Genomic DNA, 21,326 nt, shown 5'->3' on the forward strand with positions numbered 1-21,326 from the left:
CACACACACACACACACACACACACACACTCATGCGCGAATATAATCGCGCAAATGCAGACTCATACTTGCACACTGGACATGTCACAGACATATCTGGCATGCATTTTTTTTTTTTTAGAAGAAAACAGATTTTGTTAGAAATTCTTTAACTGGTCTAGAGCTCTGATCATTTCTTTATGTACATAAATTAATAATAAATATAGGTAATGTTTATATATTTTGAAATATATATATATTAAATAATGAAATATCCTTATATATTTCAAATATATTCATAGAATTCTTTCTAATTTGAAACATTTTTAAAGAGATATAGTCACAGTTTAGTAATAAAACAAGTAAGAACACAGGTCTCCCTACTAGTCTGGCTGCAGTGTCCCTTTTTCAAAGATTAATAACTTGTGATCAAAGTCTGGCCTTTTTGTCCAGGCTAATACATTCTACTTCATCAGGAGGAGTGGGAATAACGCAGTGGAAGGAGGTTAATTAACTTTGTGTGTAGAAACAAATTGGGGCAAGTAACACAGTGAATCCATATTTCTTCTTTTCTTTAATGTTAAAAATACTGCTTCAGGTCTTATCAATCTTTAGATTCTACGTATAAATATCTCAACACACCGGTCTGACAGGGAACCAGCCCCGACAAAGACCATACTGGCCAGGTTCAAACAAGGCAAAAAAGGGACTGATCGGTGAATCCGATCTCCTGGCTACAATACTCTCTTTTTGGTTGGAGGGCGATACTGCAGTCTGATCACCTGGAGGCTTATTAAAGGGACGCTGCAGCGAGGACCTCTAGGGGACGATTGGTTTAGAACAGTCGAGAGGCGTAGAAAGCCACAATGACTTGAAAGGACCCCCTCTCCCCCTTTCCTTTACTCGATCTCTCTTCTTATGTTCTTTTTTTTGACACACGTAGACTGGAACTGGACCACATTAACACTGAGGGGAGTTAAGTTGTCTAAATGCATGCAGTAGTTTTCCTTCTTTTTCTCTGCCGCTCTCCTGGTTGACATGGCTTACAATAGGATGCACTCAGTAAATAAAAGAGAGGAGAAGGAAATGGTTATCCCACAGGTATAAGAGAAGGTACAGGTCTCGCACCTTCCCGCAATGCCTCAGTGATGTTGGGGACACCTAAGTTCCCGTCTGTGCACAGGGGAACTTCCTCCCGGGGTTTTGGAACATCTGTGCACTGGAGACGATTGTTCCTCTCTTCGTCTCTACTGGACCAGCTCACTGTTGGTCCCTCCTCCCCCTCAGTCCCTGTCCCTCATGTCATGCTGCTGCCCACATACTGGTCCATAAACAAAACAGGTCCTATATTGCACAGCATGCCCTCATGGCCTTGTGGTGGTGTATCAGTGATAGCGACTTCTCTTCTCTTCAGCCTCAGAGCTGTAGTCCCTTAATCCAATACCCCGCTGCAGGTTCAATAAAGAGTCTTTCATCTAATGAAGAGAAACAAGAGTAAAAAACAATATGTTAGCTTGCTTAATAAAAATAGAGTTACACTAATCTACAGCATATTAAGATGCAGAAAATCTGACAGTTCCATTGTTTCTTTTATGATGATTCACTTGACAATCTTTCCTCGGATGCTTCAGATTTGCTACTTTTGGCTACGAGTTACACATTTCAGTCATTCCCTTGTGGATTTGAGATGGGATGGTCCTTCTATGGCTTCCTTAAAGTTCACTCAGTTATGATACTAGTTGCCTAGAGTTTGGAAATGTAGCATAAGATTAGTTTACATGGGCGTTGACTGATCAAGAATACCAGGCCTGCGATGACCCTGACGTTGACAACAAGAGGATTTTGTTTATTTAGCTATTCTCTAGTGAAATTACTCATGTTTTAGACATTCGGAAGATAGATTATGCAGATGTTTTTGGGTTTTGTGAATTTCCCCTCTAGGGATCAATAAAGTGAATAGATGTTTTAATATTTTTTTGTGTGATCGTGGCTTTCCAGATTGTAAGAGGTGAGTTTTTTAACTGATGCAAAAATACAGATGTCAGATTAATGTCACATTTAAAAAAGGTAAAAGCAGCAATCATTTTTAGTGTTTAAAAAAAAAAGTAATATATGAATTAATAAATGAATATAAATAGTTGCTGATATATTTTCTGTTGGTTGACTGATTGATTAATTGACTAATTGCTGCAGATCTACAAAGGTCCATGACTGAAACATATCTATTATAAAGTCAGTGCTGTCACTGTGCAGGAGTTTAATTTACCTAATTTTCTTATGCATCCATCTACAGACAACACATACTTTCATGATTTTCAAGCCTAAACAAATGTTGAAAATATTACAATGGAGAACTTTGTTTCAATGTTTGGTACAAAAATTCAAAAATATACAACTGGTAGAGGAGCCAGTTGTTCTACTGACTGCAGACATATAACCAGAACCACTGCACTTACATTGCAATGTACACAAATAATTTAACTGCAATGCAAATGCAGTCAAATTGTCTGGAAGTTGTTAAAATGTTGGTAACGACCCATTCCAACATGATTTTGAGAATGTCTCTGAGCCTAGCAGTGTCTAGTACCTGGTCTAGCAGCACTACTGACGACTTGATAATCTCCCTCCACTTCTGTAGCTCAGCGTCATGGTAACGCTGCTGCGCCTCCAGTAACTGGGCCCACTCCGACTGCGTCTGAGGCAGTTTACTGGAACACACACACACACACACACACACACACACACACACACACACACACACACACACACACACACACACACACACACACACACACACACACACACACACACACACACACACACACACACACACACACACACACACACACACATTAGTAACATCAGGGTGCAGCCACTGAAGCATAACTTCCAACACACAATTTAGTAAATTGTTTCAGTAAGCCCAGAACTATTGAGGGGTAATTTTAGAAACTCTGTGTTGTTTCATGTCGCACATGTCAAGAAACATATGGATATAGTTTAGTGTGTATGTCTAACAGAGTGTATGTGTGCATTTTTTATGTCTGTAATTTATTGTTACATTTGTATGTGACGTCTTTTTCGGGTAAACAGCCAAATAGATATAGCAGAACTCCTGTCAACCTATCTACTTGCCTATCTGCGCACACTCTGCCTACGCACTCATTGCACATAACTTGAGTCTTTCACAAGGCTACGCAGACAAAACATGACGTTTGGCTGTCTGGCGTTCAGGGGGATACTAATGGATAGGAAGTGACGAGACGGCATGAATTGCAGTACAACAGAAAAAAAGACAGGAATATCTACAGAAACCATAATGAAAAGGATTGTGCAATCATCTGACTGTTGTCTATACTGTGGGGTAAACTGAACCGAACCGAGTCCCAGAGTGACAAGCAGAACCAGGGTGTAGAATCTAATCATAATCTTATCAAAAACGCTGGAATGAGACTTTCAGTGGAAGTGACCTCGGCTCCAAGAAGTTAAAAACAGCAATATATTTTTATGCATCGCTGTGGCTTCAGGTTGGATACTGAGCCATCTCTGTGCCCTGGTGCTTCGTGCTGCTCTGGGACTCAGTTTGGAGATGGTGACTGAAGAGGTTTTGAAGGCGGACAATAAAAGAAACACAACAGTCAAAATATCACTTGAATTCAAGCTGACAGATGGGAGACTCATTATTTTTACACAGGCAAGAGGTCGGCCTGTTTACTGTTTACTGTTTATTAATGCATGATAGGGTCTGTATTTTCAAATTCTGGCAGTTTTTTCTGTCTTTTCCACAACACTACCGACCCCATTTTTCAACATGTTAAATGTCTTTAATAAAGGAGTTTTGTATGAATTGTCGATTGATTGTGTAATAATGTGCATTTGTGCCCATACCTCTCCTGAAGCCGCAGCCCTTGCCAGGTTGTTAAGGACTGTGCAGAGTACTCCAGCATCCACAGCTTGTAGAAGAGCATCATATTGAGGAACACCAGCAGGACCAGGCTGAAGGAGGGCAGAAAAGAAAGAACCCAGTAAATCAACCAAGGCTTCCACTTAGCATTTTATGCATTCATAATGCCTATAATTAGCTGTTCTGTAAATGGTAAGTGATATTCAAATTGTAATTGGATTGTTTCTTCATCTGGCTCATCAGATCATTTACTGTATGTACCTTAGACAGATCCTATGGATGGCAATGAAAGGAGAGGAGAGAGGGGTTACACTCAGAGAACAACAACAATGAGATATTTACAAGAAAAGATAAAAAACTTGAAATTGCAAATTAGACAAAAACGCCACAGAGAATACTGGGAAAATGAAATCATGGGACAAGTGACTCAGAGAAATGTCTCTGTTTCAACAGATATGAGATGAGCATGTGTGTCTTTTTCTGTCAGCATATGACAAAATTGGATTTCTGAATTTCTATATGTTTCTATATCTGCATGGCCAGATGTGTAGGTTTTTCTCTGTGTGTGTGTGTGTGTGTGTGTGTGTGTTGGCATCATACACAAAGCTGATGATGAGAAGCAGTTTGGAGACGCTGTACAGAGCAAGGCCTCCGGTCAGGTGAGTGTGCTCTGGACTCTGGTGTCTGGTTTGCGTGGAGCCTGCCACTTGTTTAATCCGCTGAATCACTTCCTCATCCGTTGGCGTGGTAACGGGGCTGAGTGCCTCGTCCAGATGCTGACTGCGCATGTGTGGGAGTGGCCTCTTCTTCCGCCTCACTGTGGCGTTCTTCACCGCTTTAGCCTTCGGGGAGAGCTGGTGGGACTCAGTCATTATCTCCTCCAGCTTGGACAGCTCCAACTCTGAGAGGGAAGAAGACAAATATCACATCTCATCCAGATTTATTTATAGATTGACATTTTTTAGGCACCGTAATATAAAATGTGGATCTTCCATTTTGGGAAAATGATGCATGCATAGAATATATAACAAATGCCAATGTAAATGCTTTGTGATCAAACAGCTTATGAGACTTTTGATATCTTTTTTTAGACATCTTCGTCATCATCACACCAAGCAGGACTAACAGTTAAGAGTCTGACCAACCCTATGTAAAAAAAATACTCAAGTGTACCAAGATGGCGGAAATTCTCCTCTAGCCCGCTCCAGAAGTTTTTCTCTATGAAGCCTTTCACCAGCCCCCACGGCTGCTTTCTGAAGCGTAGCTCTGTTGATACCCTAAGAGACAGGCAGAAATGCATCTTTATAGATACACACTCTTTTATAACAAAGCATAACATTTTTTAAACTTGTGAAATATCAAATGGCACATTCAGAAGCAAACTTGTCAAACACAGCAATATATAATTTATTACAACATCTCATTTTCTAGATCTATCCTCTGCGTATCTGATCATGTCTTACTCACCGTAACCGACACTTGTTCTTGGCCACCCGGGTGAGCATGTAGCGGTTGAGGGTGTAGAAGTAATCGTGGTAGGGCACGTCATGTGTGACGACCTCAGCATCGATGATGTAACACTCACTCTCATGACTGGCCTTGTACAGAGTCTGAAAAATGAGAAATATGGTGTTCCTTTAATTGTTTGTAAAACACACTATACTTATATTTCTCTTCATCGATGATGTTAGTTCACTGTACCTGAGTCTCTGTGACAGTGGCTGTTTTGGGAGCCAAGGGGTTGGACAGAGAGATGGTGTACAGGATCTCTCTTGTCTGGTTCCCAGCATCCTCTTTCTTCCATGGGTGGTACACCACATCTGAACAGTGAAGAGGATTCATTGATTAATACATCCTGGAGTATAGCACATTTTTTGTTTGCCCTTGTACTGGGGAGGTTAGACGACAGGGTCAGCTGCAGAAACATCAGAAACAATAACCTGAGAATCGCCTCTGTTCCATGAAGTCGCTCATGAATGGTGATTCTGTGAAGAGGATGTCGTAGAGCTTGTCCACGCTGAACTTGTAGATCTCATTGATGTGCTGTCTGCCATTCAGATCCTCGTGGAAGGCCTGCACCTCACCTGCACATCAGGGAGACACACAGACAAAGTGACATATTATATATCAAGGTTGACTTCATGTGTTCAGTTATGCATGAAAATAGTTGATTATGTATTTTGTCAGAACTGGAACTCTGGTTTCTGTGCACTCACCCTCGTCGTGTGTTTCTGATGAGTCGCTAAGCTCAGTGGGAATGTCCTCGTTGTCGTTGAAGTCCAATGAGGGAGAGGGGACGGGACCTCCGGGCCCGCTGGTCTCATTGTTCTGCTCTTCCACCACCAGCGGCAGAGCCAGCAACTCACCGTCTGGTAGACAGTCTGTATTCTCCTCTGCTGGGAGGTCGAACTGGGGGAGAGAACAAGGAAATAGGTGTAAAGCAAACACATTTATTTAAATCATTTATGTTTATCTCACCAACCAAATGTCTTTCATTTGCATATCACAGTGTCAATGTATGTGTTATATATATATATATATGTGATATAACGTTTATAACTCACTGTGATGGGCGTGTCATGGTTCCCCGGGCTGGGGATGGTGCTGTTTGGGATGACCTTCTTGTGTAGTAGGGGAGGGCTCCCCTCAGGCTTGGCCTCTGCGCTGCTCTTAGACAAGTTGTCATTGTTGATCTCATTCTCTTCATTGGGAATCTCTTCACTGAACCTGGTGGCACCGGAAAACAGCGAGAAGCCAGAAATTCACCTATCTTATCTCTCATCTTGGCTGAGCAACGAGGAAACTTAGCTCAAGAAGTGTTTGCATAGACTTATCAGATGAGTCGGATTTGACATGTGGTAAAAATGCTATTATCAGGATGTTTGTACAAGGATCAGCTTAGTATATACAGAGCATCTTTAGTGCCGAACTTCAGAGCAATTTATTCTGCAGTTCACAATAATGTTCAGCACACACATAAAAACAGTATACACACATGAACTGTAGAGAAGTTTTGTTTTTCGTCACTAAACTTTAAAAGACAGATATAACAGCAGAAGATCACATTTCAGCACTGACACTGACTGCTTTATGGCTTCAACCTTACATCATTGTCTATTTAAATTAGTAATGTTTGAAAGAATTTATGTGCATTTAAAATAAGAAACTTCTTGATAAAGAAGACTGTTTTTTAATTCAGTAAAAGTCTTGAAACAAGTTGAAATATCCACTTCAGACAGGAAGAGAAAAAGACGCTGTGTTGCCTTTCTGCAGTCTTTAAGTTGTGTAAATAGGTGTAAAGAAGCAGAGAGTTGAGAGGGATGGTAAGTGTTTGGTTGTGAGAGAGCTGGAGTGAGAGTGTATGCTCGTAAACATATGAGTAGTGCTTGTTACAGCTCATATCGAGGCCCTCTAATCAACGTGCAATTTGGGTAATTAGGCAATAAACTGAAAAATGTTTATCGTGGTAACCATAGCAACTGATCTTGCAGCGCAACCAGACTCACCCCATGGTGTTGAAATCGTCATCAGGGGGAACATAGTCCTCATCATCACTGGTTAGTCCGAGCTCGTTGCCATAGCACTGATGAACAAAGTGCCATAGTTCTTTAGGGCACAGAGGCTGCATGAGGCATAAAGCAATCAGAAGGAGGAATAAGAATACTCCACAGTCACATTTATGAGAAATGAAAAACAAAATAGTGGTTGGCAATATTTTCTTTGGGTGCAAATGTACAAAAATTCTGTTTCCAGATATATAATCAAGAGAAATGCTGTAAATCAGATGGTCCTACCTTGTCGAGCAGCGCATTCTGCCACAGTCTGAACATCATCATGTACGTCCTGTCCCTGGCCCCAAACGAGGTGAAAAAGTGCTGTGAAGAAAACAATGTAATCATGAGTGTGTGAGTCTTGTCAACATATTGTGAAAATTAAAAGGTCCATTTCTGAGGACCTTTGAGTTTGGAATTATTTTAACTTGCAGTGACATATTTTGAGGAGAAAACCTTAGCTTTGTTAAATAGATCAATTTCATGAATGAGCAGGGCATGAAACATTAAGATAATTTCTAAAGTGATGGTGGGGAGAATTATTTTGCCAAGCATTCTCCAGTCATCAATATGTAAATATGAACGGGCCCTGCTTGTTGGCTCCCTGCTTGTTCTTTAGGCAAATACACGGTCGCCCATAAAGTTGGAATAAATTAGTTTTCCTCTTTTTATTTTCTATTTATACACATCAGTAATCACCTTTGACCAGGTATAATGAGATCGATCAATACAATTTTGACAATATATACACTTTATCTATCAAGAATACATCACATTGTCACAATCATTTCATGGAAAGAGGGGAAAAATATTTTATTCCAACTTTATGGGCGACCGTGTATAATGAATATGAATACATATTCACAGTTAAGTCTGAGGCATGTCCGTAGTATGAAATTCTAACCTTCCTCTCATGTAAGTGCCTGTATTTTCTGATTGTGTGTCCCTTACCTTCTCATTGTCTGTGCAGACCTGGATTGCATTGGGAATGAGGCGGGCAGTCTTCTCTTTTGTCATTGAGCAGATGTCCTTTAGCCGCACTGTCAGCTACACACAAATGAACACGCAAACGCACATTATAGGGCCAAGTATGACACAATACTTTCAATGTAAAAAAAACTGCGCAAAGGTGCAGAGAGTTAACACAGGCATACCAGTGTTTCCCAGCGGAAGATGTTGCTATAGAAACAGATCCAATTCTCAGAGAGGTAGAGTCGTCCCTGCAAGAGGATGTCCCGCTGCAGCGCACAGGAGTAGTCTGAAATGTCGGATTTAGAGCTCAATTTTACCCCAGAGTTTTATTTATTAAGGGATTTCAGATAATATTCATTGAAGAGTTTTTTGGGAAAAGAATGCAACGACAAATCTGTTTGTATCTTTTAAACCTATGACATCATGTGCTCACGGTACACTGCAAAATACGCCTTAGACTGCTGTAAAATTGATTATCAGATTACAAATGACTATAAAGGTGTATGAAGTATGTTTTACATTGCTGATGATAAATCTACACATGTTCACAATAATGTAATAATGTCAGCCATTTGAAATTTCCAGTTTTGTCTCTTTCTGTCAGGATGGATCATTTTCTAGTCATTGACAAGTTAGCTGCACCCCGTCAGTCCTCAGATGGCTGTTGTGTGTCTCTGCCATCCACTCACCCACAATGAGTCTCTCTGTGTCAGGGAGCTGCTTGAAGAGTTTCCTAAAGTCTTCATTGCGCTGCTTGTATGTCGGGCTCAGCACCTGCAGTGACAGACAGAGTCAGAAACACTGCTACACACATGCACTGCCACACATACACACACACACACACACACACACACATATGCTTTACAGTCATTTGCTCACAAGTGTCGTCTCCGTCACGCAGCCCAGGTTATTTGTTTCAAAGAGCATGTGAGATAACCTTGTTAAAACCACCCACAGGTTTGGCTGTTGATGTTTGATTTGTTCTCTGATTATACCAAAGCTTTTGTTCCTGTGGGGGATTTTGACAAGCGCTGGAAATGGATGTACAGTGAATGGCAAGCAGAGGTGTGTCTGTAAGACCGCGTTATAGATGATGAGCAAAACCAGAGTGATTAGAAGCACAATTCTCAAACATCAGCCCTGCAGCAGATCATTCAATAAACATGCTGCCATGACTGTAAGCGTTTTTAATATGAGTCACATTCTCAGATTACAGAGCATCACCGAGCAGCATGTTTCTGACAATGAGGCTTTTGTTGTGACAAAAAGCAAGACATCCAATGGAAGCTCAAACAGTAAACATCACCACGTATGGTGGTCAAACATGAACGTTTCAGCAGTTGGGGGGAAATCCTCTTCAGTATGATTATTCTCTCCTTTTTCTTGGCTTCAGCAGACTTGATTATTTGCAGAGTGAGTCTGTGACATATAAAATCTCTCTATATCTGTGCCAGATGCTTTCCTTTAACAGGAAAGCTACAGGAAGCAATAGCTGCCAGTACAGTAAAAAGAATGATACTGAAACAAAAGAAAAATATACTCCTTTGGATGTGGATGGGTGGGAAAAAGAACATCTTGTTGATATTAAAAGTCACTACATGTGCCACTATTGTCCAATGTAGGAGTTGGAATTCTAAGATAACACTTTCTACAACACCCATGTCTATAGTGCATTATAAACATACTTACTGGTATGTTATAATATACTTATAGCACTGTATTATAATAGTTATAAGCACTAATACAGATTTATAATGCTCTATAAAAATAAGCATAACACATTATACCATTTTATAAAGAATTATAGGCTCATAGTATCATAATAGTTGACTATTGCTGGTCACTCATTCATCATTTCATAATGTATGACGATCACTTTTAGTGATCAAAGGTTTACATAGGAGCTACAGTTACGGTCAAAGTAGAAACTGTTTCAGAGTTTTTTTGGGGGAAACATTACATTCATGAAATGTAAATGTCAATCATTCAGTTGTGCCAGTTTATTGTATGTTATGACCATATATACACAGCTAAGGGTATCGTAGAAATTGCTTGCTATTATCTATAATTTGAGTCCTCAATCCATTATCTGCTCCCATTAAAACATGTTTTATGTTCTCATTGTAAAATGCTTTATAGTTTGTTATTGTTATAAAGCATTATGGATATTTATGAGTGCTTATAACTATAATTATAATGCTATAGGCAGATTTAAACATTTTATACTGCCATTCAGTGATGTCACTCACATGCTTTTAGAGCTTTTTTCTAATCACTGCACCTCCCTCGACGGCCAGAATATAGATACTCCCAAACAGTATTTCAGAATTCACTAACACTTTCTATGAAGCTCATTACTATAATTTATCATAAACATACGAATCAATTTCCTGCAATTTAACTGATTTGACTGCACCCGCCATCCTCATGCTTCTTTTTAAGATCCACAATCACAAACGACCAAACACACCTACACTGCTGATACATCAAGTCATGTCAGCACGGTAACCCCACAATCGCTCCAAACAACAGGCCTGTATGAGCTCTGGAAGAATTCAAATAGCTATGACTCATAACCAAACCAGTTGTTTACTTTAGTAGGGGGGAATTACCACAGATCTGTGCTGACAGTACATCAGCATACAGTAAAGACAAAGCTTGCTGCAAAGCCTTTTTGCTGTCCCCAATCTCGTGACTTCACTTCGTCCTATGAAGAGAGAAACGAATCTTCCAGAAACTACACATTTTTCTAACTTTTAAATATCACTTCACTTTGCTTTCTCTGCATGTTTTTAAGCTTACAAGTGGAGGACAACTTACAGCAGGGATCTCCTCAGTGTCCCACTCAGGGTCCCACTCAGGGTCCTGAAGGTTGGAGGTAGCCCAGCCCCACTCCCAACCCCACTCCCCTCTAGCTGGACCCTGCAGAAGCCACCCTGCCAACGCCTCATCCAGTTCCAGCACGGCCTCCCAGTCCGACAATGAACAATCCTCATCCAGTTCCATGTTCCATATATTGGTGCGTGGATGGAAACTAATTTTCCAAAACGGACCCCCCGAGTGGGCTCCACTGAAGTCGGAGGACTTGTCAGTTGGGTGGGTATGGTTGGAAAATAAGAGACAAGAGCTAGTGAGTCGGGAGGTGTGCAGGCTGCAGTATCCGCCCCCTGTTTTGGGTGTTGCTCCCTTTCAGTGTAGAGCAGTGGACGAGGCACACTCCAGCCACATGATCCTTGTCTCGCTCTGTCGTTCTGTGTCTCTCTCTCTCTTCCTTTCACACACACAGGGAGAGGAGTTACGGCCGTTGCCCTCTAGTAACCCCGGTCAACAAGTCCTTTATTATCATGCCAGAAGCTTTTTCCTTTTTTTTCCCTCCTCCCCTTACTCCTCCTGGTAATTGCGTGTTTAGTGTGTTGTGCTGTCCAGGTCTGAGTGCCTTGTAATTACTCTGTTTATGACCAGCAAAGAATGAAGCTAGTTTACTTTGTGGAATGGGCTAATACAAACAAAGACAAAGCTGGGAACACAGAGGGTAAAGATGAAGGAAACAGGATTGGTTACAATAAAAGAGAAAACTGTGTGTTTTCAGTCCGTTGAAATAGGAGTCCGTCTTGAGCACTGAGCAAGTGACTGAGTTACAGAGAACAGATGTGAGCATAACCTCCAGTTACCTCCGCCTGCAAAACAACATCATCAATCTTGACAGGCTCTGCACAGGGTCGCAGGGTGAAGCGGTCAGACCAACATACTGTTAATATTCCTATTCGTTTGTCTCTTTCATTTGATCATCTCATGTACTGACTGGAATCCACACCTGAGGTACTAAAATTGATGCTCAACGACAATTTGAAGGTACTCAGAGCTTCATGATCTCCATCCTTGAACGGTATTGAGGTCATTCATGCCTACTTGATACTTGATCCACCTCTGTTGCTCTCAGCAGGCAAGAAAGATGCAAAGCTCGCAGCTTCTATTTTAGACACGCTTAAAAAAACCCAATTGATGTGCACGTCCTCCCATGATTCTTGACTAAAAATATTTTCAAGAGTCAAGATGCTGGGCATACTGATGGTGGTTGCAGCAATGATGATAAGCCCCTTGTACAACTACTCGCATTTCATTGACTCCCACTGCAAAAAAACAAATGGGTCACCCTCATTTGTGCCATCCACCTTCCCTCTGCTGCTGTTTCCCAATCCTCCCTTTAACCAGACACAGAGGAGACAAATTTGAAGTGAGAAATAGATTGGAAAAACGTAAAATAATCCTCAGTAGCAGGCCTCTTGGAAAACAGTGCAGATCATTTACACGCAGCTCTAAAAAGGCTGTCACCTTGTTGAGAAATGCCTTTACATCTTTACATCATGCGGTTAAAATTTCTGCTGAATGAAAGCTCATTTTGCTGCCAGAACAAATTGTTTTTCTGAAAAAACGTGTGGTTTTCGCACTCAGAGTGAACTTATCTGATAAGTCAAGAGAAGAAAGGGGCCATTGTTGCACTGAATGCAAACAAGTCTAGTGTTCAGGTGACAGTCTGAGGCTTGGGATGAGTTGGGACTGTAGATACACAGCATTTATGAATTTGGTTAATTATTAACACACTGGACAAACAGTAGGGGACAGTGGAGCCTGGTACTGTAAAGCAGGGTGGGGTTTTAGTGGTTTAAGGGGGGGGAGGTGTGTATGTTCGTCATGAAAATAACAGTCCCATCCTTTTGCTGTGGCTGTTCTGTATTGGATGTAAAGTCAGACAAGGTATTTGGTTATTGATCCATATGAAGTAATGTGAAAGGCCTTTTCTATTCTGCATCTATTCATATCGATCTAGACAAATTCAATCATTCACTATGTTAACGATTAATTTCACTCATCCATGCACTGTTTGTTCATCAGTTTCCCTCTTGTTGCTAACTTCCCGGTGTCTGAGTAGATTAGTGCTGCAGAGGAACCTTCGTGACAAATTGGTGTGGATGCAAATCAAATGAACAGGGGCTTTCAGATGGCTGTAGACGAAGGGCTGCCACTGTGCCGATCTCTAACAGGCTCAGACTCACATTGGGACGGATGGATTTGTAATCACTGTGGTTTCAGTGCCATGGGAGATCATCATTGCCATGTAGAGTATGTATGCACATGCACAAACCTTTTGACATGCAGGTGCATCATAGGTATGACACCTACATATACAGACAGGGTCGAGTGAAGTCAAAGTACCTAATGGACATATTTCACTTACTGATTGAACTTCAGTATTAATTGAATGAATTAGGATGAGTGTACAAGATGTCAGGAACACAACCTAAGTTAAATTTATCATTGTGAATCATCTGTGATGGTAAATTGTGCACACTACCGACTCTAAACAGCATCTACCTATCAGGAAACAGAAAATGAATTCTTGTTTTAAATCAAGAAATGTTACTGTCGTTGTTTGACAATTGCATTTGTTCCCAGTGATGATTACGAGCAGGTGTAATACTTTGATCTAGTTAGTTTTTTTAATTTTAAAGAATAAGGCTGGTATTATTTTATATCTATGATATTGCTAGCAAATTCACTGAAATGACCAAAACAAATGAATCCACCTCTCAGTACCTCACGATCTGTGTGACACTCGGCTCCAAGCAAATTGGTTCTTACTGAAGATGTAAAACTTTAAAAATAGGTTATACATATAAAGTTAAAATGACTTTCTGAAACAGCTGGGTACTGTAGTTTTTTTTCTTCATTCGCAAATATTACTCAAACAGGCCAAAAAACACCAGGACGCTGCATGTGGGATTGACTCTAAATAAATTACAATGTTAACAGATGTGTATTTAATAGCTTTTGGTCAATAGTGGATATCCATGGCAAAAATGAATACACTTAACTAAGCTTTGGCTACATTTAATACTTGATAATAAGATAAATTCATTTTTTAGCTTTGGTCATTTAATAGGAGGATATGCTGACATTGAAAAATATAGAATATCACCAGCATTATCCTTTTAGGACTCTAGTAGACAGAATTAGATTATCTTTTTTAGGCAGTGTATTTAAAGACAAAAGTAGATGGTCCTGGTATCATGTACACTTGATGTATACTGTGCTGGTAATCAGCTGTATGTCATCTTGCAAACATGACATTTACATCTTTTAAGACATTAACAGGGAACAAGTCAGAGCAACATCAACCCTAAATTGTTACTTGTTATGCTCCTTTCTTATTAGTAGAGGAAATGTGAGTGCCTTACTACAGCTGAGTGCATTATTAGAGAAATATTTAAGACACTGTGTGGACTTTTTGGACCAAGCCTCATTTGAACATAGCACTCTCTCCAGGGAGGTCTCTGTGGAGTCTTCTGTCATACCCCCACCCTGAAGCCAAAAGGTCCCAATGTCCATGTTTATCCGGACATGAAAGAAACAGTTGGGCAGGAAGAAAACATGCCATGACCTAAAGCACCATGCTCCATTCCCCTGTTGTTCAAAGGCATTCAAGGCTCGTCCAGAGGCCCTTTCGATGGTTTGTTGATTTGTTTTAGTACAGTGAAAAACTCAAGTGCGCTTGTTACCACCTGTTGCGTACCAGAATTAGATGCTTGAGTGGCGACAAGCCTCAACCACATCTGACAGACTCGTGACATACAAGTCCAGAACAGCCTTACATTCTGTAGGAATTTCGATGCAGCAAATACACCCATTAGCAAATAATTTGAAGCTATAGAGCTTTAGGTCGACAAATGTTTTAAGATATGTCTTTAAAATGTGTGGCTTTGCTATCAGGTGGTAAGAACACTGAGTAAAGTCAATGGAATGAGTAACAGATAGGAGGGAGGGATATTTTCCTCCCACCGGTCTGACAACCAGAGAGAGAGAGAGAGAGAGAGAGAGAGAGAGATAGAGAGAGAGAGAGAGAAAGATAAAGAGACAGAGAGAAAGCAAGATCCAGAGTTGCACTAGAATACAAGTCATGCTTACTCTCAGGATGTGTTGTCTTTCATGCTGGGGAGAGAGGGGAAGAGTGTACACACAGGGAATAATAATAAAAAAAGAAATAAAACAATATAAGATGGGAATAAATCCAGTAGAGACACTTCAGGAGAAACTAAAGCTAAGTAGAGTCAAGTCCAACACCATACTTGTTCAGAAACTAACCATTTCTGAAAGAATAATGATGGTGTCAGAAATAGGGTTAGCACACCACCTGGTGGTATAATGTAAAACTGCAATACTCTTGTTCTGTCGAAGAAAATTCTCAAGCTAGTCCTGCTCTACTTTTCTCATTCCTTTGATTCCCTGCATCAGAAGGGTCCACCTGTTACTCTGTTAAGACCAAGTTAATCCTACCCTGGAAGTACCAGTAACCCACACAAGCGATTTGATGCTATGGTAAACAGGGTCAAGGACAGTGACCTTTCCAAGCAGCACTTTTCACTAAAGCAAGGAGACTTCCAGGAGTCACCCACATGATGTGAGTACATACACCAGAACATAGACTACAAGCACTCGCACACACATAAGCACACCTTTAAAAATGAACTGCACAATTACAAACACATGTTGGTAATGTAGGGAAAAAAAAGGCATTACTTACATTGTACCAGCTTTGGCTCTTCTGTGGAGAGAGAGAGAGAGAGAAAGAGAGAGAGAAAGAGAGAGGGAGATTTTGTTTTAAGTTATAAGTTGTACATACTGCAGCAGACTTGTGGAAACATACAGACGTACAGCAAGCGTGAAAGTCAAACTGTACCTCGCACTCCTCCCTGCCAGGAATTACAGGAAGCTCTCAAACTCTTGAATACTCAGTTGAACGTCACAGTGTTGATTTATACACTGGACGTCAGGGTGAAATTCTCTTTCAGTTCACTAACATCAACATTCAAATTATACTGATGTTAACATAATGGCACACAGACCTTTAAATAATTTATTAATTCATGAAGACAAAATCTTTTCAATTTCTGATGAGAACTGAAAGTAATCTCACCCTAAACCTGCCACATGCTTCGTCAGCATATTCTGTGAAACTTTGTGGCTATATATTTCATTTTGAAACGCAAATCGTCTATCTCTCTGTCTTAAGAAATCATTTAGTCCTGCATACGTATCTGAGAAGATTTCCTTCCATATCTCAAGTTCTGTGACACAATTTGAAACTTTCTATCAATGTATAATGTACTATCACATAACCTAATTTAAGAAATTGATTTTATTCCTTAACCTCCATTATGTGACTTAAAATGTGTATTTCTTGCTATTCGTGATTCAAACACTTCATCCATTGGTCACTTACAGTCATTTATGAATCTGCGTGCTCTTCATAAACAACCCATAGATTTGGTTGCATTTTTATAACAGCAGAGGGCAGCAGAGATACACAGCATCTTAATAAACATTTTCCAGCCACATGTAACACAGTTTTGCCTCTAACAGTGTAGGAGCAAAAGTCCCGGAGGGGAAACATGCAGGTGATCATTCAGAGGGCGAAACAAAGGGAAGGGTATTCAGGTAGAGAAGAGTGGGAAGAGATGGGGTAAGAAGTGATATCCAGTGTCTGATTACAGTAGTACCATAAATAAAAGGAGCATATTTTAATTCACTGTAATAACAACATTAACCAGAGACAAAATGTTGTTTCTAATGTTCTGAAACCATTTAGTTACATCTAATGAGATTAAGAATTTCCTGAGCAAGACACAGTTAAACTTTACTGTATTTATTAAGTATTTGTTATAAACTTGATAACAGCCTGTGATTGGACAATGATTATCATTGCTTAAGTGACGGTTGAGTGAGAATATGTTTTGAATATGACTTACTTGACAAGCAGCCTTACGAATGGCCACATCACCGCATCACAACATAACGATGCTAAATGTATGTTTCTTTGTGAGTTTTCTCTGCCTGACGCTGTTTGGTGGTTATCTACTGTGTTTGTGGTGTTAGTGAGCAGTGAGCTGCAGGACTGTGGCAGGCCCGAGGCCTGGCTGTGACGATAGCCGGGCTAATGTGGGCTAATCTGATATGAAGGTGACAGAGACATGAGGGAGGAATTACTTTGAGGCTGCTGTCTGGATAAGGTGGTATGTATGCATGTGCCACTGTGTTTGACTTTGTGTGACTGCATGCTAGTGAGTGTGTGGGATTTATGACGGCATTGTTTACATGCAGAGAGAGATTTTACTGTGATTGTATGTGTGTGGTCTGTTTAACAGACAGAAACACTGAGACAGAAAGAAAGAGAGAGACTAACCAGCAGTTACATAAACTTTTGCCTGGGACTTCTGTGCCATTTGAGCCTGTCTGTTAAACTTTAAACTATATTATTTATTTCAAACCATATATGGGGCTATGGATGACACACTAACCCACGGGATTTACACAGCCTGAAACTGCATTCATTAGGCCCTTGTTTCCAGTAGTATCTTTGTTTTTTTGTATTTGACAATGAAATTAAAAGGGTAATTTTGGGTGGGAAACTGGAGGAAATAATAAAAAAAAATGTCTCAGCTTCAAGGAGGCTTTCAAATATGTTCATGGCTTTTACAACACAACTGTTAGACTGTAAAATGTGAGAGTGATGGCTGTCACTACATTCACATACTACAGATCTGTCAATTTGTCAGAATCAGAAAGAAAACAGCTGTCATATTACAACAGACTTAACATAATGCAGAGCTCTTGATGTAGACCTTTTTTAAAATCCTTTCACAATCATTTGTGGGATGGAAAGCATTGGAGAGGACACGAGGGACTGAATATATCAAAAGGGAGCCTACAGTCGCACATCTACAGAGGAGGTGGAAGGCCAGGGGTTTAATGTGGGCCAGCAGGGGGGGAGGGGGTTGTCAATGGGTCAAATGAAAACAAGAAGAAATGCTTACTTTAATCAGGTTTAGTCTGTCATACTGAAAGAAAATTAAAGAGAAAACAAAATGTTAACCAAAGCAGTGAGCAACATGAACACAGAAAGAAAGAGAAAATGAGAGAGAGGGTCCAATGATTTTGTACTCTTACATCACTGCCATTTCTAGAGGTCTGACGTAAATATATGTTACTGTGCCTCTAAATCTGACCCTTCACTTTGCTTGCATGTAAGCCAGATTGATTATTGGTGCACCCTCGTCCCTGCCGCCTTCATATGGCCCTTTCTGCGGAAAGGCAGGGTGCCCCCCTTTTGTTGAATGCACTCTTTTATTTGGATTGCATTAGGGTTAGGGTGATCAAACTCACGTTGCTGGGATGACCTCATGCCATTTTTCAGGTCATGTGATCATCTCTGACCACAGAAGCTCACGTGGGGTCGGGGTGGGTGGGGGTGGGTGCAATAGGGTAGGGGAGGGGGTGGTGGGGGCTTGGCACAGAAATAAAGGGTGATGTAATTGATTGGGATATGTGTGTGTATGTATGTGAAACGGATTGTGCATCATTAGGCTAGTTATTGTCTCCCATTTCTGTCTGTGTCTATGACATTTTGACCCTATATAATCAGCAAAAATTTAATGAGTGTGGTGACGGTGAAAAAAAAAGAAAGTGAGATGAAGTCTGACAAGAAACAACTTGAATTGATGAGGCGACAGAATGGGCGTTACACTAAAATGTGACACCAGTCTGCAATACATTTACACGACAGGGAGGAGGGGGGTGGGGGGGTTTGGGCAAGCGGTGTGAGAAAAAGAGCAAGAGATTCTCTCATGTGGAAAGAGAGAGAGGCTGCTCAAATAATGATGAAGTCCTGGAGCTCTAAGCTGCGATGCTGGCAGGATTTTTAAGAGTTTATCTGCAGTATATCTGCAGCCGGGCAGTTACTCAGCATGACAGATATAAAGCTCTCATTACCGAAATGTAAAAGTTTCTAAAGAGACGGACAGCACACAGGCATCTTGGAATCTAAGATGATGGTTTTTCATGACATGTATATTTGCTCATTCATATTTTTCTTTCTCTACATTTGCATTGTAAAAAATAACGTCATATATGTAGAGGTCAATAAAATATTTAGAATTGTAATCAGGAATTTGCTACATTGCATATCACTGGAAAGGAAAGAACAGGGAAGGTAAAGGATAGGAACGGAAGTGAGTGAGGTTGGCTGTCGGTTTGTAAGATGTTTTTTTTCCCCATCTGCTATGATCATGGGTGCAGATGGTGGTTGTAATGGTTGCAGTGTGCACAGGGGCAAGCTGGGATCAGAGTGAAGCATTGCACACAGGGTTGGGACATTTTCCACAGAGCAGCTCACAAGACAAGAGTTGGGGGCACAGGAAAAGTGAGGAGAGGTAGGGAGGGGAGGGGGGGGACAGAAATATATTGAAGAACAGAAAAAAGAGTAATGCTTACTTTGGAAAGTCGCTTGTGAGACTAGCATGCAATCAGGAGAAGAACAAAGAAAAATTCAGATAGAAAAAAAAAAGAAATAAAACAAAATAAACTGCAAGAAGAAAACAGCTGAAAGTACCAACAGAAGAGCTGAACAGTCATTATCAGATGGCACACATTATCATATGGCATGTAGCAACAGCAGCAGCATAAAGAGAAGGCGTGCACACTGTGTCGTGGAGACGAAAGAAATGAATGAATGAAAAAAGAAAGACTGACGGGTGAGTTAAAATCAGTAGACGGATGAGGACAGAGTGAGTAGGTAAATGAAAGAGGGAGTGAGATGGCTTCATTCTAACACTTTGGAAACACGTTGGGTTCAAAACATTAGAGTCACATGCTCTTTCTGTGATATAACCTCAACTGGTGAAAAATATAATTCATCATTGACTTTCTAACTGTAGAGGGGAGATACAAATGAGAAGGAGCATACAGGTTAAATAAAGATTTACAACACCTAAAAAGTGTCTAAAGACTTTCTTTCCTGTTCTTTTCTTCAACTTCTCCAACTCTGTAGTCACTTTTAAGACGAAGAACTAAACCATGTCTGACTTCTAGTGCTAACCCATACACTTTTATAATGCATACAACTACTGTCAAAGCATGTTGTCTTTAACCAGTAATCAGAAAACACACATAACATAGCAGTCACTTCTTTAAGGCTCACTAACTTGCTGTTACACCTTAAGACATAATTCCTGCCATTTGATTTTTTAGGTATAATTCATTTCTTAAATGTGCAAACATATTCTTTGGATTACAGTAATATATAAAAATTATAAATCATTGTAAATATCTGATGGCTTGGCTCATGACTTGCCTATGCTCAATGCCTCATGGAAATCTGCTGATAAGGCAAAAACAAACTTTTTTGGCCAAGGTGAAAAAAACAAAAACATGGCTAGTTTTTGGAATAGGAATATGGATATGGAGCATATGAATATGGTATGGAGCACATGGCTTTAGTCAAAGCTTTAGTCAAAATGTTGCAATTCTTTATGCTGTTTGCTAGTTTTTGTACCTTATCAAAAGCTCCAACTAAAACCGCGTGCCTTAGACCTGACTGCATCTGTCCAGATCCTGTCTCAAGTTGGGTTCATTCATTATAAAACAATCCCAATAGTGAGTGAACCAAACAAACAAATGGAGACATGACTCCTTACCTACACTTGATTTGATAGTATGTGACATCTCAAATAAAAACCAAGCTAAAACCAACTCACTCAACTAAAGTACTCTATTACAACTCTGATGGTGACGTTGGGTGACAGCATTTCAGCACTCGACTGTCTTTTCTTATCATCACGTTGAAGTTATTTGCAAGAGAAATAAAGAGGCTAAGGAGTATATGAGATGTAAAAATGAAAGGCTGGGATGGAGAGGAAGGGTGCAATCTCTCCTGAGGGGGGAGAGTGATAGTTACAGCTCGCTAGTAACACAGCAGTACGCACAAGTAAATAACCAATCATAACGGACACATCAATCTGAATAAAGATAGGCCGACTCTGACGTGTTTAGGCCGTCAAAGTTTATACACGACTGACTGCTCGTGTGACA

The 21,326-nt window shown here is 40.4% G+C and overlaps 1 protein-coding gene across 2 annotated transcripts in view; it reads right to left on the bottom strand.

Annotated features, from left to right (window-relative positions):
• The window catches only part of gramd1bb (GRAM domain containing 1Bb), a 69,068-nt gene continuing 47,742 nt past the window's right edge, over positions 1 to 21,326 (bottom strand). The window contains exons 5-23 of one of the 2 annotated variants that reach the window (XM_062419119.1): positions 19,731 to 19,751; positions 15,985 to 16,005; positions 15,369 to 15,392; positions 9,095 to 9,179; positions 8,588 to 8,691; positions 8,385 to 8,480; positions 7,677 to 7,757; positions 7,389 to 7,504; positions 6,447 to 6,609; positions 6,099 to 6,291; positions 5,823 to 5,966; positions 5,584 to 5,702; positions 5,350 to 5,492; positions 5,056 to 5,159; positions 4,483 to 4,783; positions 4,144 to 4,155; positions 3,867 to 3,974; positions 2,566 to 2,686; positions 1 to 1,453 (exon numbers count right to left, since the gene is read on the bottom strand). In XM_062419119.1, coding sequence (XP_062275103.1) covers positions 1,364 to 1,453; positions 2,566 to 2,686; positions 3,867 to 3,974; positions 4,144 to 4,155; positions 4,483 to 4,783; positions 5,056 to 5,159; positions 5,350 to 5,492; positions 5,584 to 5,702; positions 5,823 to 5,966; positions 6,099 to 6,291; positions 6,447 to 6,609; positions 7,389 to 7,504; positions 7,677 to 7,757; positions 8,385 to 8,480; positions 8,588 to 8,691; positions 9,095 to 9,179; positions 15,369 to 15,392; positions 15,985 to 16,005; positions 19,731 to 19,751 — 2,046 coding nt within the window. In that variant the 3' untranslated portion in view covers positions 1 to 1,363. Of the gene's footprint in view, positions 1,454 to 2,565; positions 2,687 to 3,866; positions 3,975 to 4,143; positions 4,156 to 4,482; positions 4,784 to 5,055; positions 5,160 to 5,349; positions 5,493 to 5,583; positions 5,703 to 5,822; positions 5,967 to 6,098; positions 6,292 to 6,446; positions 6,610 to 7,388; positions 7,505 to 7,676; positions 7,758 to 8,384; positions 8,481 to 8,587; positions 8,692 to 9,094; positions 9,180 to 11,225; positions 11,497 to 15,368; positions 15,393 to 15,984; positions 16,006 to 19,730; positions 19,752 to 21,326 lie in introns of those variants that run through there. The other variant, XM_062419120.1, reaches the window with a different exon arrangement.

Source organism: Scomber scombrus, chromosome 5 (assembly GCF_963691925.1).
Source record: "Scomber scombrus chromosome 5, fScoSco1.1, whole genome shotgun sequence".
In the NCBI taxonomy this organism is placed as follows: Eukaryota; Metazoa; Chordata; class Actinopteri; order Scombriformes; family Scombridae; genus Scomber; species Scomber scombrus.